Here is a 26986-nt window from a genome sequence, read left to right as displayed (position 1 = left end):
ATTTTTGGTGGGTGTTTTTCCCCAGAATCACTCTCAGTAGATAGCTGCTGCAGGGATGCTCCGTGCCTGGCTTGGGGCAGGTCAGGGCGATACCTGTGGTACTGCCAGGCTTGTGTGGGCGCATGGGCTGGGCACAGCGGGCACCAAAACCACCTCAGCCACTTTCTCAGCATCTTCCATCCTGGCAAGTCTCTTCCCCAAAAGCTGCTAAAGGAGCAGGTGGGCTCGGCCACGGCTCCCAGGGGTGTCCCCGAGGCCACGGTGCACCCAGACCCTTTGGCACACGCGCAGACTGTAACCTCAGCCCTTGACCTCCCAGGCGCCCTCGTGCCATGCAATATGCAATTTTTGTTTCATGCAGGAAATGAGAGAAAAGCCCCAGTTTCCTCTTTTTCTCCCATTACAGCTCTTGCCCTGGCTGCAGGGGCTGCAGGAGGCCCAGGGCACGGGCAGCACCCCGGTTATTCTGCAGCCAGGGGCACCCTGCTTTGTGCTGGTGAGGTGGGTGCCGGGAATCTCCCTGGGGAGCAGTGGGGTGTGGAATTTTGGGGTGCAGAGGCTGGGAACTGGCCCAGGGCCCTTTTCTCCAGCAGATGGAGGCATTGCTTTGCTTCCACAAGCTCCCAGTTCCCAATCCACTCCCATGCTGGGAAAGCTGGGGCTGCGGACTGGCACGGGGGCTGGCCAGCCACAGAGCTGGGAAAGAGGGAAATGGGGGTTTCGGGGTGGTGGTGGTGTAGCAGCCCCCTTGCTGGGGGGCACCAGGACAGATGGTCCCCAGCCAGCCGGGCGAGGGGACACTTGGCTGGCTGAGCACCGCATGGGGATGGTGACTGCAGCTTGGCCAAGGGCAGGGATGGCCTCCAGGGTGTCCCCCGGGGCTCCAGGACAGGGAAGGGCACTGAGGGGGTCACTTCAGTTTTCCTTAGGAGAGAGGCGCCCCCACCCAGGGCCGCTGGCTCCTGTCCTTGACCCTACTGTGATGCCCCTCCGTGCCTCAGTTTCCCCAGGGAGAGAGCTGCGGTGCAGATCCCCAGTGCCTGGTTTTCCAGCCTCCTCAGAGAGGTTTCGCTGGGTGTGTACATCTGTGCACGTGCATGTGTACGTCTGTGCACTCTCGTGTGCATGTGAATCCTTTTAACACCCCCCCCTCCAATGGCCCTGCAGGCAGGAGGTGAGGTGCAGCCTTTGCACCCTTCAGCTTAAGCGTATCCTTATAAGCACTCTATTAATAATTAATAATAGATTAATAGCAGTGGCAGTTTGTTAACACATACGCATTAATCATTTATTAGTTATTAATATGGACTTTAGTACCTTCTGAAAGTTGGTTTAGCATTGTTTATTAAGGGCTTTGCAGGGCTGATGGTGGCAATGACCAGCTGATGGGCTGCAAATCCCAGCAGAGCTCTGGGGGGGGTGTTAACGGCTGCCTGAGCCCTGGGACTCCCCTGGGCTTGCACCAGGCTGCAGCAGGTCTGGGAGCACAAAGGCACCAATCCTGCACGTGGTGCAAGTGTCTCCAACCACCCTTTCGGGTCCTGCCCAGCCCCACGCTTCCACCTTTGTCTGCTGATTTTGGCTTTTCTTATTTGAGGCACATGGAGAAGAAAAGGGGGGAACAAACCAGACTAGCCACAGAAGTCCCGTTTTTTTTCTCTTCCCCCCCCCCCCCCTCCCCCCGTCCCAAATACATTTCACATGCTCATGACATATAAAACTGTGCCGGGGCTGCACTGCCCAAACCTGCCTTTGCTCCCGGCTGCAAGGGTCTGTGCCCGACCCCCCCACCCCCACCCTCCCAGGTAAAAAAAACCACCCCAGCCACCGAACAAGGGTGCGCGGTGAGGCCGGTGGGACCCCTGGCACGACACGGCATGCACGGCTTGGGGAGCGAGGGGGCACTGGGCATGCGGGGGGCCACGGGCACCGGTGGGGGTCATGGCAGGGGATGGATGGGGGGATCTGGGCAGCCTTCCCCGCCCAGGTCGGGGGCTGGATCCTGGCAGTGACCGGCTGCAGTGGGGAGCAGCCCCGGGAGCACCTTGGAGAGGACTGGGTGCTGCACCCACCGGCTCCTTCGCCCCCCACCCTGCTGGGGCTCAGCTGGGGGCACCCAACACCCGTGGGTGCAAGAGCAGGACGGGGTGCAGGGGATGATCCCAGCAGCTGCTCTAATTTGTGCCTCACGCAGGAAAGATCATGGGGGGGCCCCAGCCCCCAGCCCTGGTGAGCTCCTGCCTCCCGCGCAGCCCCAAAGGGCCGGGGATGCCTGGCAGGGGACGGGCAGGGGACGGGCAGCCGCCTTCTCCAGCTCCCAGTGCCCAGCCTGAGCGCCGCCGGCTGGAGAAGGGGCATCCAGGTGGGGGACATGCTCCCCCTGGAATGGGGACAGAGGTGGGACCTGCAGCAACCTCTGCGTGTGCACATGGGAGGAGCAGACGAGGAGGAGGAGGAAAGTGATGGGCTCCCTGGCCTCTCTAAGTCCCATCCAGGGTCTTCCCTTCCAGCTGTGCCAGCTCTGCCCCTTCTCCCACCCATACAGTGCTGCCCTGAGAGGGGAGCCCGGGGACACCCACCCGTGGGCATCAGCGCTGGAGGGTGCGGGATCCAGGCGGACACGACGGAGGTGCCAGCTGGGACCTTCTCCCTGTGTCTGCTTCTGCCACTGGTTCCCCAGCTGGTTCCTGCGAGCCCTTCTCCCCTTCCTGAGGCTGCACCGCTGCCCTGTGCAGGACGAGCCAGCTCCCGCTCTCCTGCAGACTTGGACTTTGCAAACCACAGAAAATGGACCCAAAAGTGCCTTTTGCATCTTCGCGAATCCCGACTCCCCAGCCCTTCACCCTCACTGCTCCTGCAGCAGCTTGGGCAGATGCAGAGGGCTTTGCCTCACCCTGGGGCTGCTCCTTCTGGTTTTAGCGACCTTGGCCTCATTTTGCTTCTTTTCTTCCTTTTTTCTTGCTGACACTTCCTCAGAGCCCGGCCTTGGGTGGGTTATTATTGCTTGTGCAGGAGCATCCCTGGGCACCCGCATTTGCAGATGCTGCGTCTTAAATCTGCCGACAGGAAGCTATCACAGCACAGCTGTGCCCCAGGGGGTCCGGCTTTGCCGAGGGGCTGGGGGAGACCCCCAACTCAGCGCAACCTCCCCCAGCACCCCAGTCCTGCATCGCCCCGGAAGACTTTTCTCTTGGATATTCATTAAAAAACATATCATTGGACCAACCCCCCCCCCCCAAACCAACAACAAGAAAAGAGAACCATAAACAACCACCAGGAAAGTTTTCCGGAGAGTCTCTTAAAAAAAATGGGAATGGGGGAAAAAAAAGAAGCAGGGTTTTTTTTTTCCCAGGCCCAAACGCTGCTGATCTCTTGGCAAGAGAAATGCATAGTTGGTAGCAAAAATGTTGGCTACATCGGGAGCCCCTGGAGCTGCGACGGCTGCTGAGCCATTGTGCCCCAAGGGCTCACCACAGGGCCGGGACAGCCATGGCCATCGCTCCCCGCCCCTAAGGTCCATGTGGTTCTGACCCTGCTGGCCCACGGCACCTCTGCCATGTCTCCGTCTGTGTCCCAGCACTGCGAGGTCCCGCCACCAGCCCTGGGACGTCCCTGGTGCTCCCACCACCCCTTCGACCCCGTTCCGCCGTGGCCGTGCCCGGGCCCAGGCAGCAGACAACGGTTCTCTTCTGGGAGAGGCTCAGATCATCTTCATGTTGAACTTTCTGGCTCCTCCTTGGCCAGTGGTGGTGGTGGGACCGTCCACCTTGCGGAAGGAGTACTCCACTGAGAAGTTGTTCTTGTGCTGCCCCCGGCCCCGGCTCCAGACGAAGAGGAGGAGGAAGCAGAAGAGCACCACGCCCAGGAAGGTGATGCAGCCCATGGCCGTGGAGACCAGGATGGTCTTGAGGTCCAACGTAAACTTCAAGAAGACTTGCGTGTCATTGTGGGAGGTGTCATTGAACTCGCTGAGGTATAAAGTCCGGTTTGCGTAGCGGGAGCCATCAGCTGGGCGACCCTTGACTGTCAGGGTGGCGAAGTAGGTGTCGTTGCCGCCTGCGTTGCTGGCGATGCAGATGTAGGTGCCACTGTCCTGCACCTGGGCGAAGCGGATCTCCAAGGTGCCCCCAGGCAGCACGGTCACCCGCCCCGTGCTGCGGGTGGTGATCATGCGGTGCTGGGGGGACACCCAGGCGATGGAGGGGTCTGGCTCCCCGTCTGCCCGGCAAAGGAAGGACACGGACTGCCCCTCCTGGGCTGTCACGTGCTGCAGCTTCCGATCCCGGATCTTGGGCTTCTGGCAGGTGAAGTACTCGAAAAGCACAGAGTCTGGGAAGTCGCGCAGGGCATTGCCCTGGATTTCAGGGGGCGAGGAGCACATGGGCTGCTGCCCGTCGAAGTTGAGCGTCTTCCGCCGCTGCAGGATCCAGAGGAGGCGGCAGTCGCAGGCCAGGGGGTTCCTATCCACCCGCAGTGTCTCCAGCGTGTTGACGGAGTGAAAGGTGCTCTCCTCCAGCGTGGAGAGAAAGTTGCTGGAGAGGTTGAGCAGCCGGATTTGTCTCAGGCCGGAGAAAGCCTGCGGCTCCACGGATATCAAGAGAGCGCCCACAATGTGGAGCTCCTGGAGCCGGATGAGGTCTTTAAAGGAGCCCTTCTGCACAGTGCTGATGGGGTTGTAGGACAGGTTCAGGTACCGGAGGTACACCAGGTTCCTCAAGGCAGCGGCAGGCACGGCTGTGATGTTGGTGTAGGTGATGGAGAGCGAGGTGAGGTTCAGGCCCTGGAAGCTGGTGGGGGAGACGTCTTCCAGCAGCGGCCAGTTGTCAATCTCCAGCTGCAGGAGGTTGTAGAGCTTCTTGAAGTTTTGGTCCTCCAGTGCAGAGATGCTGAGGTGCCGGAGCCGCAGCACCTCCAGGTTCTGGAGGTAGGAGAGTGACTCCGCTGAGATGGAGGTCAGGTTGCACTTCTCGATGGTCAGCTGCTCCAGGCCGAGCAGCCCTGAGAAGGCCCGCTGGGAGATGTACACCAAGTCGTTATCGCCCACCTCCAGGCTCTTCAGGTTTCGCAGGTCCTGGAACATGTAATCCAGCAGGATGACGAGTTTGTTCTCGCTGATGTCCAGGAGCGTGAGGTTGGTCAGCTTGGTGAAGACCCCTGGTGGGATGAGCTTGAGCTGGTTCCCCCGCAGCCGCAAGGTCTGCAGGTTGAACAGGTTGCTGAAAGCGCCCGGCTCCACATTGGAGATGATGTTCTCACTGAAATCCAGCTCCTCCAGCAGCGGGTATGGGGAGAGGTCCCCCGGGTTCAGGCAGCGGATGCGGTTCTTGTTGAGCTCCAGGATCTTGGTCTCGGTGGGGATGCCCTCAGGGATGGAGGTGAGCCGCTTGCGGTGGCACACCACCGACTTGATCTGCGGGGCACACTCGCAGCGGGCAGGGCAGGCTGCCACCTGCGGGGGGCTCAGGAGGACCAGGTGGAGGACCAGGACCAGAAGCCACCATGTCATTGTGTAGAGCATGGTCTTACGGGCTCACTACTGTTCCCCCATGTGCCTGGAAGGAAGAGAGATGCAGAGTGAGTGGCAAGCCTGGGGGAGGCTAACAAAGTCCTACCCAGCCCCAGATCACCCGTCTGTGGGCTGAGATTGGAAAATGCTCCCCAGACCGTGGTCTGTGGTGCTGGTAAGGCCCCAGCACCCCCCAGGAAACCCACTGGACCCCACTCTCAGCATCTAATGGGTGACCTTGTGATTGTGCCCCATGCAAACCTGGGGTAAACAAGCCCCACTGCCCGCACATTCTGTTGGGAGAGCACAGGAACCGAGGCAGGAGGAGAGGTTTGTGAAAGGGCAGTGTAGGAGCAGAGAGATGCAGCCAGAGGCCTTGCAAACTCATGACACAGGTGGGATGCCACATGTCCTCGGCTCCCCCTGCAGCTGCAGCGAGGTCTTATCTGGCAGCACAAATCCTTCCCAAGCCCTGGGCTCCGTGAGGTCCCCCAGGACAGGGGATGCTCAGTGCTGCACGTAGGGACCTGTCCTCCCATCCCTGTCCCCAGCATCGCCCTCTCGGAGTGGAGATTAAGGCAGCTGCGGCACAATCTTCACAGCAGAGGGATTAATGCTGACCCTGCGCAGCGTGGTGCCCTGGCTGCCCTCCTTTCCAGGGATTAGCACTTGGCTGTTGCTTTCCCTTTTCTCTGCTTCCCCTTTCCCACTGCCCGTCCCTTTCCGCGCCCCAAAGCCGCTGGGCTGCCACTGCACCCGGAAACGCACTCGCACAGTCCCCCTTTCCATAATGAAGCACTGTCATTAACCTAATTAAGTGGCAGAGCTGCTTGGTTGGGGTGCTGTGGGGTATTTCTGGGCCTGCATGCATCCTGGCATGCCTGCCTCCATGGGGAGATGCTCACCATGTCCTGGCAGCCCCTCCTTCTCCTCTTCCTCCCCCTCCTCCTCCTCCTCTTCCACCTCTGACTCCTCCACCTCCTCACTGCCAGGGTTTATTTGCTTTGTGCCCTCCCAGGTGTCTCCTGGCCACTGCACCTCATGGGCAGGAGGCAAGAGCATCCCTCTTCCCAGCTGCTCTCCATCGACAGTGTTTACCTGCGCTCCAGCGGCCCTCACCGGGGACAAACCTGCCTGTCCCTGGGACATCTCCGCTCACAGACTCCGAGCCCTGCCTTCGCTGTTTTCCAAATTTTCAGCACGGCCAGACTGATGGTTTGAAGGGGCAGTGGGGCACCGACCCCTCAAGCACAGGGGACCACATCCCATCACTCCCACAGCACTGGGACAAACTGGTGTGCAGTACCCGAGAGGCAGCCAGGCTGGCTCCAGCCCTTCTGCCTTCAGGGAAGCCCAAGCCCTGGCTCCGGGGAGCGCTGGACCTTGTTTCCTTGCCCAAGCCCCCACCCCCTCACTTCTGTCCCTCTGGGTCCATCAGGGACCCCAAACATGGCTGCCAGAGCCCAGCCAAATGTGGGGAGGGGGGACGGGAGGATGCGATGTCCGGAGCCGCTCAGCCCATCACAGGCTTCTTCCAACCTAAATGATTCCATGGCTTTTCCTATTCTATGAATCCATGACTTTTTTTTTTTTTTGGTGCGTGCCTTAATCTTGCCACATTTCCCTTTTTCTTCCAGCCGAGAGGGAAGTGTTCCCATTTTTCACACAACCACAGGGAGGGGACCAGCAGCCGGGTGGGATGCAGCATCACATTTCCTTGCTGGAGGACAGTGGGGTGGGACCAGAGATGCCCTTGATGCCCCAGCCCCTTCTTACCCCCTCGCCAGCTATGCAGCCCCCTCCAGCAGTGCTCAGGCTTCACCATTGCACCCAAACCCCCCTGTCCAGTGACTGGGGGTCCCCAAATGCCCCCCAAGCACTGGAGGAGGGATGTGGCTGGAGCTGCTTGGCAGCTTCTGCCTTCGGGGAGGCTGCTCACAGCCATGCCAAGAGCATTTTGCGTTCGGCTCTGCCTGGCTGGTGGCCTTGGGAACCCGAGCTGGCTCTGGGATGGGGGGGGGGTGGTGGCTTCCTTGGTCCCCCCACTTCAGAAGGCTCTGCTCCTGCTCTGCTGCAGGGCTGAATGGGCAGGATGCACTCGGGCACGACCTGCAATCCCACAGGAAAAACACCTTCCCAGTTGACTGTGACGCATTTTTTCTAGGTAGCATCTCTATGCTTGGCTGTATCTTGTGCCTGCCATCACGTCCCCCACGGGCTGGGGGTGGATCTGGCCCCTTCCCCTGCCCACAGCCACGGTGCTGAGGCAGCCCGTGAGCACGCCAGCTCACTGCCGTGTTTATTATGAATGAGCCCGCGGTAACCATACTCCACTTTTGGTTACTACTCTGGCCACCTGATCCTCCAAGCAGAGGTACAAACCCGCTGGCGTTGTTTTACCCGGCAGCCGGGGAGCAGGAGCCATGGCCCATGGCTATCCTCCCCGCTCCGCAGCTGCAGCAGAGCACCCATGGGTGCTCTGGTGGAGCTGGGCACGGCCCCGACACCCTCAGCAAACCCCACAGCAGGGGATTAATGGGTGCTGGATGAGCTTCCCCTCCCAGCAAATCCAGGTGGATACACGCTCTGGAGTGGGGGTCTCTGCTGGCCCCGGAACATCCCACAGAAGCTGCCCCAGCTGTGGAGACCTCGTGTCCCCTGCAGTGACAACTGGGACCCCATGGTCCCCATCCAGCCCGGGCAGAGCCCAGCACAGAGCTGAGCCCACTGGCTATTAATAGCTCATGACTCCGACAGCGCGGTGCTCTCCAGGGCTCACCTCGTCCCCGGGGACTGAGGCCAATTAAGACTCCAGTTGAAGGCCTAGATACAGGCTCTTCTTCACATTTAATTTATTTTTAAAAATAACACGCCTGCTGCCTGCAGGGCTGGGGAACAGAGCCGGGAAAGCCTGCGGCTGAGGGGCTGTGGCACAGGGTGGGGAAGCCAAGCAGACCACCTTTGGCTAACTCAGAGCCCCTGGGAGCAGCCCCCAGCTCCTTCCCCCCCTCCCCACCAGGACAGGTGGCCACTGAGCCTGTTTTGTTCCAGCCACCCCAGCACGGTGCTCCCCAGCCACCCGGTTCGCAGATGCTCAGCTGCCAGCCACCCCAGCTCACAGGTGGGGTTTCGCTGCCTCACCACCGCTGCTCCGGGAAACGGAGGCGGCAAATCCCTGTCACCCGCTTCGAACGGCTCCTGCTTTGGTGGCACACGCTTGGCACACTCAGCTCCTCAGACAGCAATTGCTCCTCAGCCACCATTCCTCCTTTTTTCTGAATAAAGACCAGAAAATAAGCCAAGGGTGACATTTCTAGGTTCCCCTGTTTTGACATCGTGCACGTACAAATGCTTCGGTCAAAAAAGCATCTTGTTTTATCGTACCATTGACTTGCAAGATGCAAAACGGTCCTGCCGAGACCTTCTCCTTCAGGAACCCCACTGCTGCTGCTGGATGAGCCTGTGTCACCTCCTTCACAGGTCTGCCTGGGGAGGCTACATGCTTGGGACAGGGGATGCAGGGGACCCCAGGGGAGGGTGGAGACCCCCAGGCAGGGAAGGAAAAACCAGGGCAGAAAGCAATGCTGGGACCCCCATGCATTTTTGAAAGGCTCATCCTCAAAACACCAATGGGGGGGATGTGTGTGCCCTGACACACAGGTGACAGGGAGGTGGCAGTGCCAGCAACCCGTGCCAGCACATCCCAAATTGACATGAGACAGGAGAGGGCTCCTACAAACACCGCCAGCAGCCAAACGCTGCTGGAAACACCCCGAGCGCTGCCTGCTCGATGCTGCTTGCCAGCAGCCAGCCCTGCCCTGGCAGCGAAGCGTCCCAGCTGCCTGCCCACGGCCGCCCTCGCTCTCCGGCTGCTGTCCCCAGCCTGCCAGGCTCTGTGCCAGCAGCTCTTCGGCGCAGACAGCGGCACCTCCGTGCTCGCTGGGGGCCGTGCCAGCATCCTCGCAGGCGCCACTGCCCCACTCAGCCCCTGCACTGGATTTGGGAGGAGGATGGTGTGGCCGAGCATCCCTGCCGAAGCAGGGTGGTATTTCCCCTGGCTTATTTCCAGCTTGCCAAGACCGCTCGGGCAGAGCGCCGGACTCTCCATCAGCACAAACTGCCTGTGCTCCCCGGTCCTGGGTTATCAACTAGATGAACTCTGCGTTCCCAGGAATGGGGTACAGCTGCATCAAGCAGGCTCGATGGCTCGGCTGGGACTCAAACCACTCGGAGCTGCCGGCTTGGAGCGGAGGACGCGCGCGCTGAACGGGGACTCCACCAACTCCCACGGGTGGGTGCCAGGCTGAGCTCTGGGCTTTGCCTCCGGGTGGGAGCCTTGGCATGGGGAAGCCCAGAGCCAGAGCCCTTCAAGACCCAAAAAGGAGCCCAGCTCCCCAGTCCTGTGCCAAAACCCATCCAGACGCCTGCTCCTTCCTCCCCACTAGAAAACCCCGCGCCCCTATTTATACCCTGCAACAACCAGCAAAAGCACAGCCTGCCCGCGGGGGTCTTGGGTTGCAACGGAGACACCCAGAGCCCCCGGGATGTCTGCTTCGTGCTCAGCTCTCACTGGTGATGCTGCCCAAATCAACCTGTAGCACCTGCAGGCTGACACTGGCCCCCCGGGGCAATTTTAGGCATTTTTCAGAGCTGATACAAAAAAAATCCGTGCCCAAACGTGAAGTCAGGGATTTGAACCATGTATTTCCAGCCACGGCTGCAGGTGGCTTTGCTCACAGCAGAGCACAGTCACCAGGGACATTTTCCAAGGGCACTGAAACAGGGACCGAAGGCGATCTTGTGCTGCTCAGTGTCTCCAGGGTTTCTCCTGCCACCACCCAAAAATAAACCTGTGGCTCTTGCAGTTTTACTTTATCCATTGCCTGGAGTCTGCAAAACCAATGGGTATGTGGCCACGCTGAGCTTGGAAAACCCACAGGAAAGACCAGGGGGCATGGGGAGGATGGAGATGATGGGGAGGAGCTGAAGGAGCATCCCTGGCTGTAGGAGTGACACCAGCAGGTTTCTCCCTCTGCTGAGGGCAGCAGAAACAATTCTGCTTATGCTGGGGAGTGGAGGAGAATAGATCAGATCTGAGGCATAAACAAAGAGGCAGAAAACTTGGAGGGTCAGAGGAGGCCAGTGACGTGCCTGCGCCTTGCTCTAGCGAGGCTCTAGTGATCAGGCAATTAGCAAACCAAGCATGAGAATAATCCAGCTGAAACAGGGAGAGGAGGAGAGAGCTGGGGATAAGAAGGAAGAAAATCAATCACCAGACCTAATGGAGAATTATCTAGCAGAGAGTTATTCCTAATCCCATCAGAGTCTGGCTGGGAAACAAATTCTTCCAGCTCTGCCACTCCACAGCATGTTTTTCTGGGTCAGTTCAGCTCCCTGCAAAGCCGGGTGGGAGCAGGCAGGAGGCAGAGCGGGAGCAGCGGCGGGGACAACCGAGTGGCTGGGTGGGCGGCGGGGCAGCCTCCGCAGCAGGAGGGCAGCCAGCAGGCTCCGTACGGTGGGTGCTCCCACGCCGCGGTGGCTCGTGCCTGCAAGACCTGGCAAATGCCCCAAGGTCGGGGCTCCCCGGGGCACCAGGCAGCCAAGTGACTGCAACCAACAGCCATGGCAGAGCCCAGCAGGGACCCGTGGTGGCTGTCCTCCTAAGAGTCACCCTCCTGAGCCGGCTCAAACAGAAACAGGCTTTCCTGACGACTCACAGAGATGGAAGAAGAAAGTGTCGGAGGAGAGATGTCTGTGAGGAGACCAGCTCCTGCTGGGCCACTGCAGAAAGTGTCCCGAAGCGTGACTTCAAGGGACTGCTCGAACAGCGTGGAAACCTTCTGTAGAAGGGAGTTACTCAGGTGACTGGCAGCTGCTGCATCCCACTCGTCTCCCCCTGCTCAACGGCCCCAGGTTTCGGGGCCAGCCGAGACAATGCTGGAGCACGAAGGCTGTGTGAGCTTTCAGCAGAGGCAGGATTTACCCTTTCTACCCAGCAAAAGCCACGACTGATGTCTTAACGGAGCTGTCTTCCCACCCTGTGATCCCATCCTGAGTCCTAGCTGAGTCCTCAACAGTCGAAACCACAGGACTCTCCACTTTTCCTCCCACGTGGAAACTCCCAACCCTCACAAATGCTGCGAAAACCCAGAAATGAGGATTCCCTAATGAGCTAAGACACCAAGGAGACAACTTGAAAGAAGCCATGGCTTATTTTTAGAGTCAACCTTATGATTCTTGAGCACGTGGCCCAGGCAATACTGCACAGGCAGCCACAGATTGGCCGCAATCTGCTTTTCTTCTTGATAGACGTCATGTCTGAATCTCTATCTCTACAAGATGCTCCCGGGAGAGAAGACATTTAGATACGACCACAATGTACAACATTTCTAAAAGGTCACTGCATGTACTAGGGAACGAGGTGCAGGAGCCACTCATCAGCAACAGGGGCTTTGGGGAGGTATTTAACATTCCACAAGCATCTTTATTTCTCTACCAAGGTGAGTAACTCCTCTAAAACGCGGGAAGGGGGAGCAGGACTGGTGGGTGCTACACTCTTATTTCAACCCAAGCAGTTGGCTTGAACCACCAGCCAGATCTGAATCCCGACACCCACTGGGCGATGGTGGCTGAGAGCAAACCTGGCCCAGACCTTCACGACCTCAGCACCTGCTGGACCACGCGGGAACCAGGGCTGGGCTCCACTCCCTGTCTCCAACCAGAACGCCTTGCTGGTGGTGAGCTGCTCCACTGGCATCGCTCAGAAAACACTGGAGTTGAGCTTGGGTTTAGTCAGGGGCGGTGGTCCCCGGATGGGCACCGGGGATTATTTTTTTCAGGACTCCCAGCAAGTTTCTGCTGCGCAGTGAGAACTTTTAATTTGCAGAAGCCGTTAATGTCATGGGCAGGATGAAGAGGGTCGGGAAGGCAAATGCAGGCTGACGATGCACGTCCCTGGGACTTCACCCCAATGTTTTGCCATCACTGTCTGTCACCCGACCAGCTGCTGGCCACAGATCCCATGGTGTCCTTGTCCCTGAGCACCCACTCGGCTGGGAGAGGACCCAGCAACGAGCTCAGAGGCCACCCGGGTCTAGGAGGCTCCCCCTGTAAACCACCTCCCCCCTCTCCCACTGAACAGCAGGATGCAGCCCAGGAGGCTTTGCAGAGCTCCTCATCCAAACCAAAGCTCCTCATCCGAACCAGCCTGGGGGTCTGCCCGTACTCAGGTTTCTCCCCAACCCAGCACCGAGAGCGGGGACGGGCAACCCGAGCCCCCGGGAAACGTCCTCCTGGCATCTGTTGGGTTTTAAAGCCCACGCCACGATGCTGCTGCAAGATGTAGAAAACACACGCTCCCAACAGCCCCATCCAGCACAGCCGTGACAGCCAGGCAGGCACGTACCCTGGCTACGAGCAGAGCATCTCAGGACGCAGGGCTGTGCTCCTGGCAAGGGCTCCTGCCCCCACTGAGACACAGATAAAAGTCATTAAATGAGAAAGGGGAATTTGCTCCTTCTCCTGCAGCTCCTTCCCCCTCCTGCCTCCCACGGCGTGTGGCTGCTTTACGAGCTCATCGCGTACCTTCTGCACCAGGGCTGCCAAAACCCAGCCTGGGAGCAGCACCCCAGGAACAAACCCTGGGCAGCAGAGAGCACCGGAGCCCGTGTGCCACGCATGGCTGGAGCCACGTGGAAGGGGACGGAGGGAGCTTGCTGGAACCTGGCCAAGCAGGACATCCCCAGGCAGAGCTCGCTGTCCCCCCTCACTGGGAGCACCCATGTCCTGCCACAGCATCCGAAGGGGCTCCCAAGCAGCAGGGACAACGTGCCACCTGGCCACGTGAAGGGGCCCTGTGTCTTTGCTCCTCTAACCCAGGCAGCTCCATAATAAATGAAGTACAGGAGCAGGATGATTAATAATCATAACTGAAAAGCATACACTGTAATTAGCCACCCTTCAGAAAGCTGATTGATGACGCTGCTCGGGGGCGCGCGGCGCACCCAGGCTGGCACACATGCAGCCGCTGGCCCCAGCCCCGGCCAGCACCTGGCAGAGCCCCCCCCCAGCTGCTGGTCGAGGACATCGCAGCAGCCTGAGCACCAGCTGCTTCCCCGCAGGCTTTGCCCCGGCAAACGACCTCATTTGTCCACCTGGTCCAGCGCGCCAGCCCTCGTTAGATTAGGTTGTTCATTAAGCTCAGCATCTTGGTGATGCTGGCCTGAGCCCCTTGGGAGTCTGGCATGTAAATCTCACACCGTGATTGATGCTTCCAGCTGCCGGCACTGGACCTTTGATGGCAAAGTCTACTCTTCATCCCTTACCTGAACTGCAGTGGCACCCAGCGCAGAGCCAGGGTTGCACAAAACCAAGTCAAGGTGGTCACAGCTACCTCTCCAAGGCACACAGATAAAATGACAGCTATTTCCAGGCTTGACCCTCAGAGAGGACCCTGCTCCTGAGGGCTCAGCCCCAGGGGTGCCCTCACCCACGGCGGGGGGTGCAAGGGTGCCTGGCACGCTGGCGAGCCCGGCTTCCCTCCAGAGAGCGAGCCTGGAGCCCTGGGGCTGGCTGCTGCCAGCCCACGGGCACCTCACCTCGGGAGGATGATGCATCACTTGGGAGGCTTTAATTCAACCGGGCGGCTGGACCTGTGGGCAGGATGAGCAGGATGAGCAGGCTGACAGACAGATGTCTGCTCCGAGGACAGGGCAGGAGAGGCAGCCATGGGGGGAAAGCAAGCGGTCCCAGCAGGACTGCTCGGCTCTCTACAGGATAACGAGCTTCTTGTGGCTCTGCTAGCAAACCTCTGTGGGTGCAGGGGGGTGAGAGGGGCAGGTATGGAGCCCCTGATCTGCTGGAAACCCTGCTCACAGCTGGAATCCCAGGCAAGGGGAGTGCGGAGCAAAAGCCTCCCCTCCACCTTTCAGCTCTGCTCAGCATCAGTCCTGGGCTGAATGCATTTTTTAAGACCTGTCCACAAGCTACTGCATTGGCAATTTCATTGCCATCCCAATTACGATCATGGGAGCAGCGAGCAAAGAAAGCAAAACACCATTACAGGGTGAAATAACGCTTGACACTGCAATCTATACCTCATCCTGCCAGTGGGAGAGAGACCGAACCCCCCACTGTAATAAGTCCCTGGGAGGGGAGGGGGACGGCGGACTCGTCCCAGCCCTGCCTGAGCCCTGGGAGAGCAGAGGCCCCCCCAGCCTCGCTGCTCAGATTTCGGAGGGGGCTGCCCGGGCCCTGGGGGGGGGGTGTCCAGCTGCGCCACCCCCGCATCTCCTCCAGGCTGGAGACTGCAGCCAGTGGTGACATTTGGAGCAAGACACGCTGGCGTCTGTCCCCAGATCTACAGCTTCGGGGCATCAGCTGTGGCTGCGGGACCAGGGCAGCATCTCCCTTCCCACACGCAGCCCCAGTGAGGTCCCCACAAGTCAGAAGTCTCCATGGCAAGAGGGGAAGGGGATGGCAGGGCTGTATCGCTTCACTCCCTATCCGGCATCTTGACAGCAGAGCAAGGGCAAAGGCTCCAGAGCCCCTCTCCCAGAGCTGGGGGACTCCCGAATCCCATGAAACCCACCCAAACCCCAAACTGCCACTCTTCAAAGCGATGCTGCACGTGCAGGCCAGTGCGGCCAAGTCTGGGGTCCCCGCTGCTGTCTGCCAGTGGCCTCAGAGGGTGTAACAGAGCTGAACGCCCCTGAGCTTCACATCACACCCCCACTTCAGTTACTTTTTCTTCATTTTGGGGCCATGGCAACAGGCAGGAGATTTCTCAGCTGTTACATGGGATAAACCACCAGCTCGATGGTACCAAGTGCTCCACACTGAAAAAGGATGGTGGGGACGAGGAGGGAGCTAATGCCACCAAGCAGGGATGGCCACGAGCTAGAAATGAGTTGGATTTCAAGCATCCCAGCGTACAGATCCCATGAGGTGCAAGGGCAGGGATGCTGCTGTCCCCCCCGCCCCTGCTCAAGCCCGGGGGGTGCTCACCGTTCTGCAGGTCTGGGGCCGCACCAACATCTGGGTCTGCTGTGGCATCTGAGATCGGGGATGTTTAGACAGCAAAGTGTCCGGCACAGCCAGCCTCGGCTCCTCTGGGCAAAACAGCACAAGGAGACGACTGTCAATCACCTTTCCACAGTGTCCAGCACAGAAATCTCAAATAAATGCCCCCAAAACCCAAGGACGTGGCACACGGGCACCTCGCAGAGAGGGGAAGCATCGAAGCATCCATAGTGTTGCTCCAGCCCAATGTGTGACCTGACCATTCCAGCTTGCCCAATTACATCCATAAAATGATACAGCACTTTGTATCCTGAAGTGTCCTCTGACAAAGAGGAGAGTGTTGGAGCCAACAGCAGCTCTAGGATGGAGCAAGGGAAGACCCGGCAACGCTCCTGGGCAATCACCTGCGGGGATGCCAGGAGGCAGCACCCCCACAGCAGGTGCCCATGGGCAGCTTGCCAGGAGCCCCCTCATTTGGGGAGATTTGACCCAAACCTGGGAGAAGTGCCCTGTCCCATGTCCCTCCCCGGGGCTCTCTGCAGGGCTGAGACATGCTCCCAGCCCTGAGGGCCGGTGCAGGGGATGCAGGACACCAGCCTGCGAGCACGTTTCACTAGTTTGCTAAAGTGTTTTGAGCTCTCTGGATCAACCTTAATTAGTCTGTAACAAAGAAAGAGGGAACTGAAACAGCTCCTTTTTCAGGGGAAATCCACACCCTCCTGGTTAAGAGACCACAGATGGTCCCAGGCTCGGGTCCTGTTCAGCTACACTCACACAGAGATGCTGTTACAGAGATGCTGTTACAGCCTGGCAGCTGCTCTGACCTCTGCTCGAGACCCCAACTCATCTCTGCCCCCTGCTCCTGTCCAGCCCAGCTGCCCCAGAACTGCTCAGGGGGCATGGCAGCAGCTGGGGAGGTTAATTCCTGCTGAGAGGGGACCGGGGAGCCTTCGCCAAAGGAGTTTTCCATCGCTGGAGAACAGTGGAGAAAGGAGGAGCGGGCCCTGCAGCGGCAGCCCGAACCATGTGCCACCAGATCCCCCGCTTTGTGCTTGGGGGGGACATCGCCAGTGGCACCGGAGCTGACCCCAGGAGGGTGGGTGCCCCTGCCCGGGCAGAGCCACCCCCCGCAGCCTCCCCCCACATGCTCCTGCAGCCCCAGCGCTGCCTACCTGCTGCTTCTGGATGGGTAAAACTGCACTTTTGGGGTCCCCGGTGAACCGAGAGTGCACAGCACTCCAGAGAAGCTGAAATTCCTACAGGAAAGCATCACTACCCCAAAGCGAAAGATGGAGGGATCCCCCTAAAACCCACTGGCTCGAGGCTCAGCCATGCAGGTGCTGTGTGGGAGCTCCGCTTCCCTGGCCACCCCTGAGCCGGGGGTCCCACACAGCCCCTGGGGGGTGCAGGGTGGCTGGGCTTCACCAGGGACTGACAATCCCAGCCCATTCCCTGCTCCAGAAAACCTTCCTCTTGTCTGCTTGGCCTGGGGGAACCTCAAGTTCTCCCTGGGAGGGCAAGCACCCACATTTCCAGCTGCCAGGTCCCAGTGTTGCCAGCAGCACAGAATCATGGAACGGCTGGGGTCAGAAGGGATCTCTGGAGATCACCTCGTCCAACCCCTGCTATGGCAGGGTCTCCTAGAGCAGTATCTCCTAAAGACCAGACCAGGATGCCCGTGTCAAGCTCCTCTGGGGCAGGAGCCCCCCACCCTCGGCACACACACACCCCCCCCCCCAAGTCTCCCAACCACAGCCTGCAGATGTGCACAGCAGCAAACCTGCAGCTCATCCCAGCCCATGAGAGACCCGCAGGGGCCAAACCACAAGAGACCCAGACCCCAGGAGCCCCCCGACATGCCCCCGCTTCAGGACACCCAACAGTGTCCAGGGTCCAGCCAGCCAGCATTGTGCTGCCCTGGCATATGGGAGCGCGGAGCATGGAGCAGTAAGCCAGAGACTTTTGTTCATTAGGGCAATTAGCATCACACTTCCCAGCCAGGCAGGCTTCCACTTGACCTTCAGTTATTGAAATATGAACAATAAAAATGATGTGTTATTGTGGAGGGGGTGTCACAGGCCGTTCATTTGAAATCATCTCTCTTAGTAACATGCGCCCCCAAGAACATCTTTTTGCAAAAGTAAATAGGAAAGTTTGGAAAACCATCTGAGAAAGAGAAAAAATTCAGCTCCACCCATCCACAGCAGCAGCCCAGCAGGGACAGGCATCTCCTGGCTTCTGGGGAGGGCAGAGCCAGAAATGACCCCAGGGAGAGGAATGGAGAGACGGGGCAGAGCTGTTCAAAAAAACCCCCAAAACCAAAAAAACCCCAAACAACAAGAAGAAAGAAATAGAGAAAAGACCTGTTTCTTAAGAGTCTTGGGAAAGTGGGAAGTTACTGAGATGGAGGCAGCTGAGCTGGACCCCAGCAGCACAGCATCAATCCAGCATCGAGCGGTCCCTGCACCGGCTCGAGGCTCAGCCATGCAGGTGCTGTGTGGGAGCTCCGCTTCCCTGGCCACCCCTGAGCCGGGGGTCCCACACAGCCCCTGGGGGGTGCAGGGTGGCTGGGTGGCCAGCAACAGCCGCGACCCAGCAAGAACCTCGGGGCAAATTCATGGGGAAAAAACCCACCAACAAACCCAACTGGCAGCTGTGACGGCTGGTGCTGGATGAAACAAATCCACCAGATCACAACCCCCTTTGCCACTGCAACAGCAAACAACTTGGGCCTGAACTCTGAATCCAGAGGCTGCCAGATGTTGGTGCAGGGCTGAGCAAGGCAGGGAAAGGCAGCGGTGCTGAATGCCAGCAGGATGCTCCCTTAGCTGGAAATCGCTTTGCCATGAGGCTGGTGCTTGATGCAAAAAAAGTGAACGTGAAGACAAGACGAGGAGGGATGTCTGGCATCACCAGCTGCACTGCCCAGGGAGCAGACCAGAGGCTCCAGATCCACGTCAGCCCTGGGCACAAGGACTAATGAAAGCAGGAATTCCCCCCCGCCTTCCATTTGTCACACTTAGTTAATGCTTATGGAAAAAGGTTGCGATTTAGACCGCATTTATGTCACTTCATCTTTGGTTTGCAATTGCAGGGTCCTGCTCGTTTTCTACCCCCAGTTAGTGTTCAATTACAGGGGCGCTGCTCCATCCCACCTCACTGCTGCACTGGAACGGAGAAGAGACAATGGTCCTGGCCATGCAGCTCCCCCCAGGTCTCCGGAGAGGAGATGCTCTGTAGAAGGCTGACCTGAGAGCAGCCTTTTTCCTCTGGCAGCACAAAGGGAAGCAGATGGACTTTCTTTCAAATGAGATTTAAATGGAAAAACACAAAATAGCTCATTCTGCCAATATTGAAGAGTTGGCGCCCAGCTGTCCCAAGCACGGGGAAGGTCAGACCGGGTGACCCTCTGGAAAAAGAGGCCAGAAGCACCAACCACCCGCACGGTTTGCTCCTGTGGCCGCACCACTGAGGCTGGGTCTGAAACAGCGGTCAAGGCACGGCTCCGGGCACAGAGCTCAACACCTTATTTTCCTCCCAAGGGAAAAAAAAATAACCCACCTAAACTTAGGTATTATGGTTTCCATAAACCAGATCACTGCAAAGACTCAGTCAATGGAGTCTGGAAGAGATGCTTGGTCAGAGCCGCCTTAGTTACCCTACCTGGCACTGCAGGATGGTGCTCTGCAATCCTCTGCTGCTCACCAACCCGCCAGGGGTGGCACAAGGATGGTGCTTACGAGGCCTTTTGAAGGTAGGAAGCACCTTCCTGAGCCTGCCTGGGTCTTACTTGGTCCATCCCCAGGGGCAGCAATCGCTGCTCCTCTGACTTGGGTTGTTTTACAGCCATCCTGGCTGCCCGGCCACTCCACATTACAGCCAGAGCTCCTTGCTTTGCTGCGCCCCAGGCAAGCTGGCCCCACAGCTCCTCAACGCCCCTCTAAACTATTTCAGCCTGCAAATGAACCCTCTCATCCCTCCAGACTGAAACAGCATCAAAATAGAGCAAGAAAGGCAAGCAAGACCTCGGGGGCACTTTTCTGGAGATGCTGAGGATGCGAGATGAGTTGAAGGTCAGGCACATCCCCTTGACCCGCTGTGTCTGCTTGCATCTGTGCATGTAAGTGGCCACGATATCCCCACGCTCCTGGCTCTGAAGCCAGCAGGGGCTTTGCTACCTCCAGAGCGATGGGTTGCTCAGCCCCAGGGAGAAGCAGGATGGTCCCCACTGCCCGGGCTCACCCCAGGTCCCACATGGCCTCCTTGAGTCTCCCGGGAGCATCAGGGTCCTGCCATGTAACAGGGACAGCACTTGGGCTCAAATGTACCCAGGGCAGAGGGAGAGGGACAATATTTGTTTCAAACATTTCTTCTATTCCCTTTCTATTAAATATTTTCCCTCCTCCTCTCAGAGAACCTCCTTTATTTCTCCCCATCTCCCTCTAGCAACGGTATCTGGGAGAAACAATGAATTTTTAATAGGAGGGGGCGGTGGGAAGCAGGAGACCCTAAGGCAAAGAGATAAAACATTGATCTATTAAATAACTCCATTATCACAAACCCACATTTTAGGGAGAGGGAATCGCACGAAGGACCATGCAGCTTCGGGCAGGGGCCGACGGGTGCCGACATCTGCTCACGCTTGGGGTCGCAGCCCCTGCTTTTCTCCTAAACCAGTGCCAGGGGGGATGCTTAGCAAAAGCAAGTTGCAGACGGGGCGAATCCTGCTCAGAGGGACTTTCCTGGCCTTGCCACATGCACACGGTCATGGCCGAGGTGGCTCTGGGTGCGCGAGACCCCCAGAGGCCATTGCCCGGGAAGGGGAACCCTCCAGCTCTCCCAGCCCGCAGCACTGTGGGTTGTCCCTCTGCACCAGCTCTTGCCATCACCTGGTCCCCACATCCCACCGGGCTCTGCAGGGACATGGCTCACCCTTGCAGGGCAGAGGATGCCCGGCTCCCCACGGCGCCTGGCCCTGCCGCCTCATCACACGGCTACAACTAAATATAGTCCCCAGTTCTCTTTTCTTGTAGGCAGAACCAGTGCTCCGGGTGAAAGTCCTTTCCCATGAACTCACTGTTGCTTAATAAAGCACAAACCCTCGGAGACCTTGATGCTGGGATCTGTCATTTTAATTCTTGGTGACACTTGTTCCTCTCCACTACGGTACGTGGCCGCTGCTATTTTGGCTGGCACATCGGGAGCCAAACAAGAAGCCCTGGTGCTTCACATCTGAGATGTTAAGAGCTGGGATGCAGCTTTAAAAAACAAACCCATATGATGGATGGGGCTGCAACCTGCAGCAAAGCTCACGGTGGCATGAAAGATTCAGGGAGAGGAAGGCAGGAAAGCAAGGAAAGATCTGGGGGGCAGCCAGAGGGCACGGGAAGGAGGAGGGCGAAGGAGAAGGGCACGTGTTGAGGCTGCGGCTGGCTTTGCCACTCAGGACTGAGCTGCTTGGCGAGATGGATGCTGCCTCCACTCCCCAGCCTGGTACCTGGGATGCCCGCGTGGATACCAAGGCACTGTGGCAGCCTGGGGATGGCAGCCCAGAGCCTTCACCGTTTGCTTTTTGAACTTGCCCACAGGGAAGCAATTTCTCACAGTTTGCCCAAATTATCCACCCAAGTCCCTGCTATTTGGCCACGCTGGGGTGAGTTTGCTCCTGTCCTTGGTTTGCCCATTTTCTGTCGAGAGAAGTGCTCGGGGCTGGGGAGTGCTCTGCTCTGCGACAAGTGCCATTCCCCCACCTTGACACCCGCACCAGCCCTGGCCCCACATCTTGGCCAGCCTCAGCCCCCACCTCCCACACCCCACAGAGCCGGGGCACCCCTGGGCCAGCACAGGGGTCCAGCTACGGCCCCAAAGCGTCACAACTTAAAAGCCAAGAGATCAAAAGGAGAACCCAGCACATGCCCTTGCCAATGGCTGCCCAGCGCATGCTGCCGACAGCTGAGCGATGCTGCGGTCCAGCCCCCTCACTCCTGCACCCCCTGAGCCAACGCTGATGGAAGCATTTGCTTTGTCTTTCAGGGTAAACCCCAACTACACCTCAAAAATAGCCTTCCAGAAAAGTCAACTGATAACACCTGAAGCCAAATCAATTTCCCTACCATTGCCGGCAAGCCGGAGTGGCTCTCGGCATCTTTTCCAAATGCTCTTGCAGGTTTTATTGCTTTCCTTCATCTCCTCTCACATCTCTGCTCTGAACATTTCTGCCCTCGCCTGTTCGATTTGATGTTTTTCCAGGACTCGAAAAGCGGCCCTTCGGGCTCCGGCAGCCCCTCGGTTAGCAGCGCCTCCTGCCCCCGCACTGCAGCCCCTGCCCCGGGGCAGGGGAGGTGCCGCATGATGCCCCCTCCGCCCTCCTCAGACAATTTAATTGTTGCTTTACAGCTGCAGCCACAGGCAGGCAGCAGGAGTTTGGCTGTTGCCATCTCAACCTACAAAGCTAGGCCTCCGGACTCCATCCATTTACAGATGGGGAAACGATGCGCGGGGTGTATATTGGAGGGTTTTAGAGCCACTTGGGAAGTCAGTGTGGCCAGGGACAAGCTCAGGGACAGTCTCGCTTGGCCCCCGGGTCCCTTAGCTCTGAGATATGGCATTCGGCACCTGGGGGATGCTGCTGGCACCAGGCGTCCCACCCAAGCTGCCCACAGCACAGCGAGCCGGTGGCACGGGAATTACCGCTGCCCATGCAAAACACCCGTCCACGTTCTTTTATATTTCCAATGTTATTTCCAGGGCTACGGCAACAGCTCGCTCCCGTCCTGGGGATGCGAACGTAGCAGTGATGCAGCTCTTATCTGCTGGAGCAGCCCAGCTCCTCTGCAACCGCCTGCTCCTCCTGCCTTAGGGCAGCTTCGGGGCCACCCACTCCCTGGTAGGATGCTCGGGGGCAAAACAGTGGCAAGCCAACCACCCGAAGCTGGAAAAAAAACCCCAAACAATTCTAACATCAAATTAAAGCCTTTAAATGCCAAGCACAAATACAGCTGGGCGCTCTTGTCCGTCTGTGCCATCGGGCTTCAAATTCAATGTTTAATTCGGGCCCGTGCTGCTGCTTGGAGAGAAAGCGCAGTGATTAGGTTGGGGCCTTGGAGTGAGGGATACGTTATCTTGCAATGCAGGATTAACACAGCTAATAAAAACAGACATTCCTGAGCTCCAAACACTAGAAAAATATGAAAAAAGCCCCTGGCCCTGTTATCTTCAGTGAGGGATCGGCAGAAGCGAGTCCCCTGGGAAGGGCTGAGCCTGGCAGCAGCAGGAGGTGGTGCAGGATCCAGCCGTGCCTGGGAGATGCCCTGGCTCTGCCACCGCAGCGAGCCCCTTGCTCAGCCTGGCGCAGCCGCTTCCCACCCCAGGCATTGACGCCACGAGGCAGAAAAGCAGCCCAAGAGGGGTGAAAAGCAGCCCAGTCCCCATTTCTCTGGCCCTCCAGCTCCCTCCTCCCAGCAGAGCAGGATAAAAGCAAAATCTGCTGGGTTTTAAGCCAAAAACCTCAGCTCTTTCAAGAAGCTGTTTTGCCTCCTGCTTCCCTATGTCGGTGGGGACACGTTTGCACCCTGCTCCAGGGGTGCTTCTCCTGCTGCTTTGCAAGCTGGGCATTGCCGTGTTCGAGAGCATCTTCCCCTGAGCCCAGCTCAGCCAAAGACCAAGAGCTTTGGGAAGGGCTGCAGTGGGATTTCTGCAGCCTCTGAAAACCATGAGAAATGTCGGGGGGAACCAGAAGCCACCTCTCCCAGCTGCTCCGGCCAAAACTCTGCTAGTCCTCCGGCAGCAACTCCACTCCCTCCCCTCCACCTTAATGAGCACCACAGAACACTGTTGATAGATACATTATCTCAAATTAAACCGGATCAATCACAGGCTGTCACACTGGCAGCTCCCCAACATGTCTTGAATTATTCTCCTGTTTAAAGGACGCACGGCACGTTCCTTGCCATGACCCAAGGCAGGGGGTGCAGGCAGCAGGGACTTTGTCCCCAGCCTCCATCCTGCAGCGTGAGGGATGACAAAGCAGCGGCGAAGGGCAGAGCTTTGGGGTGCAAAGCCGCATGGTCCCTCGCTTTACCAAGAGGTTGCCATGCGGTTCATCACCTGCATTTTGCATTTTTAAGGCCACCGGCAGAATCTGGCCCTGGCTTTAAAGACATGCATGAATATATCACACTGAGCAGCCGCTGGGCTTGCAAGGAACTGCTGGGCAGCTCTGATTTTTCAGTTTTAGCTTGTTTGATTATTTTTTTTTAAATATTCCTTGTGATTTGATTGAGAGAGATGTTTGCAGGAACTTTCCCTCTCTGCATGCAGCTTTTCTCATGCTGTCTCCCTTGCGTTCGGGCTGGACCTGGGTAAACCAGTGCCCACTGGGGTGGCCTGCTCTAGGCAGGACAGCTTCCCACCCGCAGGCAGCGCATCCCCAGCCGGGCAGGAGCAGGCAGCAGCTGGCAGCTGAGACCAAGCAACAAAACTAAGCAGCAAGTGGTAGCTCTTCAAAAGGCCCAGGCTGGTCCTCACCAGGCAACCAAACGTCCCCAATCCTGCTCCATCCCCAGGTTCCAGCCTCTCCGGCTGGCGCAGCCGATGCTCTTTGCTCCGAGTGTGTGGACTCACACTCTGGGTGCTGCCAGGCTGCAGATCCACACGCTGAGCCGCTCTCCATCTATTTTGTGGGTGCTCTGCCTGCTTTTGTTATCCTCTCTCTTCCCGTTTGCTCTTTTCTCCTTCCCAAAAGCTCGTCTCAGGGTGAAGGCTGGGCACGGATTGAAGCAGCAGCTGCTCTTCTGCCACCGCCGCCTCGCGCGAACGCAGTGGGAATTAGAGCACCTTTTGTCAGGTTTTAAGCTCAATCCGTTTTGCAAGTGGATTAAGAAACTGGCACAAAAGTACTCGGGATGTGGAGTAGGAAGAGCAGGCTGCTATTCCAGAACGGCGACAGGAGCCGCGTCTGCTGCGATTGCTGCCTGCTCCATTTCCCGGAGAACCACAACCCCGGCAACATTCCCATGTAAACCAGACTGGGATTGCGGGCGGGATGCGCCTGGCCCGAACCCCGGGGGTGCGGGGGGCCGCGGCTGCGGGGCGGGGGGCAGCGGGAGCCTGCTGGACCGGGGGGGGGGGCCGACAGGGGCGGGGAGCAGCCACCTCCCGGCCCTGCCAGACCAGCTCGGGGCCGCCGGGGGGCTGCCCGCAGCGGCCCCAGCCCTGGCGGCGGGGGGGGCTGCAGGTACCGGCCCCCCCCGAGCGCCGGGGCCGAGGGCAGCGCGGAGGAGCGGCGGAGCGTTGAGCCGGCCGGGTTCGGGCTGGACCCCCCGCCCGCCCCGGCGCCGCTCCCCGCCCGCCTGAGGCCATGGAAGCCAACCCGGCACGGGGGGCGCCAGCCCTGCCCGCCCCCCCCCGGAGCTGAGCCCCGCTCCCCGCGGCCGCCGAGGGGCCCTGCAGCCCCGGGACGGTGGGCACCGGCCGGGCAGCCGGTTTGGGGGTACGGGGGGCAGGGGGCGAGGGTGGCCCCAGGGCGGCGGGGGCTCCGCGGCCGCCCCCCCACCCACGTGTGCGCCCCGCCGGGCTGTGCCCCCCCCCCCCCCCCCGGGACCCCGCACTCACCGCTCGGCTCCCGCTCCCCGGCTGCCCATGGCGCGGCGGCGCGGGCAGAGCCGCAGCCCCGGGGGCGGCGCGGCGGCGGCTCCGGACGGACCCCGGCCCTGCCCCGGCACGGCCCGGCCCCGGCTCTCCCCGCCGCCCGCCGTGCCTGGCCGTGCGCGGCGGAGCGGCCGTGGGAGCCGCCCCCCGCGCCCCCCGCCGGGCCGGGCCGCGCCGCCCCGGGAGCGCGGGGGAGGGACGGGGACGGGGACGATGCGCGGCCCCGGGCTGCGCTGCGGGAGGGGGGAACCGCCGTGGCGGAGCGCAGGGAAGGGTGTGGGGGGGTGTCTCCTCCTCTCCTCCCCGCCTTGCGGTGCCCGGAGGGGAGGGGTCCGCCCGGGGTCCCCCAGCCCTGGGCTCCCCGAGCCCATGCCAGCACGCCCGGGTACCCGCCTGGGCTCCCCCAGCCCCGTGTCACCCAGCCGGTGTCTCCACCACCCCGTGTCACCCTGCCTACCTGCCCTGGGACAGGGTCCTGGGGCCCACAGCACCGTGAGCCCCCCTCCCTGTGCCGCAGACTTACCCCGCGGGGGTGGTTGTGGACCACCATTGCCATTCCCCCCCCCCCGCCCCCAACTGGGAAATTGGGACAAACAGGGCATCGGCAGCACGGTAACAGCAGGAGTGAGCATGGCCCCAGCCCAGCTCCTGCGCGCCCCGCTGGGCTCCATTACCCCACACGCAGCCACAGCAGGGCCAGGAAGACGCCAAGCTCTGCGGGTGACAATGTCGGTGCGCCCACCAGCACCCACCACCCACATGGAGACAGTGCTCACCATTAGCCATTCCTCCTCTGACCTCTCTTGCCCCTCAGCTCCTGCTAAAGCCTCCCGCAAACACGGATGATTTGGTTAATTAGGCTTTGAGGATGGGAAAGGCCAATTCCCTCTTAGGGCTGACAGAATTCCTGGTCTGCTCCGTTCATCACTGCTGGTCCAGGCTGGCGCTAGCCTCGCTGGTCACAGGGCTTAGGAGATGCAGGCTGCTGAAGTGGAGTGTCCTGTGCCCTTGATCTGTTGCGTGACAGCTGATGAGCATCACCTGAGCGATTTGGTTACAATTTCTGCATCTGGCAGCGGTTTTCAAGCGGGGTTTGGCAGCATGTCCTCCATTTTACAGATGGGGAAACTGAGGGAAGAGATCAGGAGTAAGGAGCAGGCACAGCGCTGGATCCCAGGCTGATTTGGTGCCACGGGCTCCCTTGCTAGATGTTCCTGCCTGGATTGGCTGCATTTGTGCAGGATGTTGCCAGGAGGAATGCCAACAGCTCTCCCAGCTTGGGTGCCTTATCGGTTCCACTTGCAACTTCCATCCCTTGCTGCAGCCCAGTGCTTCTGCTGATGGAGATTTCTGGCTGCCTCCTACTGCTCGTTTGTTCTGGGATGTGGATTTATAATTTCAGTGCAGGCACAAGCATCTCAGGCTTTCCCATTTGAGTTTCATCCCTGGATCTGCAGTTAAAACCAGGAGATTTACATGGGTGTGAAGGCATTTAATTGCTGTTTTAAACAATAACAATTTATCTGCTTAATAAAAGGTGAAAAATCCAAGCATGAGAAATGCAACTTAGTTGGAGATGTATTTTTAAGAGGCTGGTGTTGGGGGGGAGGGCGTGCTGGAGCGATCCACGTTTCATTTCAATTCCCTAGGATGAAAAGGTGATTTTGGCTAATTTGAACCTAGTCATTAAGCTGCTGTTTCAAAAACACAGAGTCAATTAAACAGCTTCCCCCCCTCCTCGCTCCACAGGCCTGCCTTGTTATTAATCAAGGGACAGGGGGAATTGCTTCATCCATACGGCTTGTGCTCCTG

The 26986-nt window shown here is 59.1% G+C and overlaps 1 protein-coding gene across 1 annotated transcript; it reads right to left on the bottom strand.

Annotated features, from left to right (window-relative positions):
* Window positions 1–1806: 1806 nt before the first annotated feature.
* On the bottom strand, window positions 1807–26303 carry LINGO3 (leucine rich repeat and Ig domain containing 3). The gene is made up of 3 exons (XM_055806768.1): window positions 25139–26303; window positions 15512–15615; window positions 1807–5552 (listed from the first exon to the last, which is right to left on the bottom strand). The coding sequence occupies exon 3, from the start codon at window positions 5516–5518 to the stop codon at window positions 3701–3703; it is 1818 nt and encodes a 605-aa protein (XP_055662743.1). The 5' UTR covers window positions 5519–5552; window positions 15512–15615; window positions 25139–26303; the 3' UTR covers window positions 1807–3700.
* Window positions 26304–26986: the final 683 nt, after the last annotated feature.

Source organism: Falco peregrinus, chromosome 5 (genome assembly GCF_023634155.1).
Source record: "Falco peregrinus isolate bFalPer1 chromosome 5, bFalPer1.pri, whole genome shotgun sequence".
Classification (NCBI taxonomy): Eukaryota; Metazoa; Chordata; class Aves; order Falconiformes; family Falconidae; genus Falco; species Falco peregrinus.
Note: the sequence above shows the minus strand (reverse complement) of the source record. Positions and strands in the feature narration are given on the sequence as shown.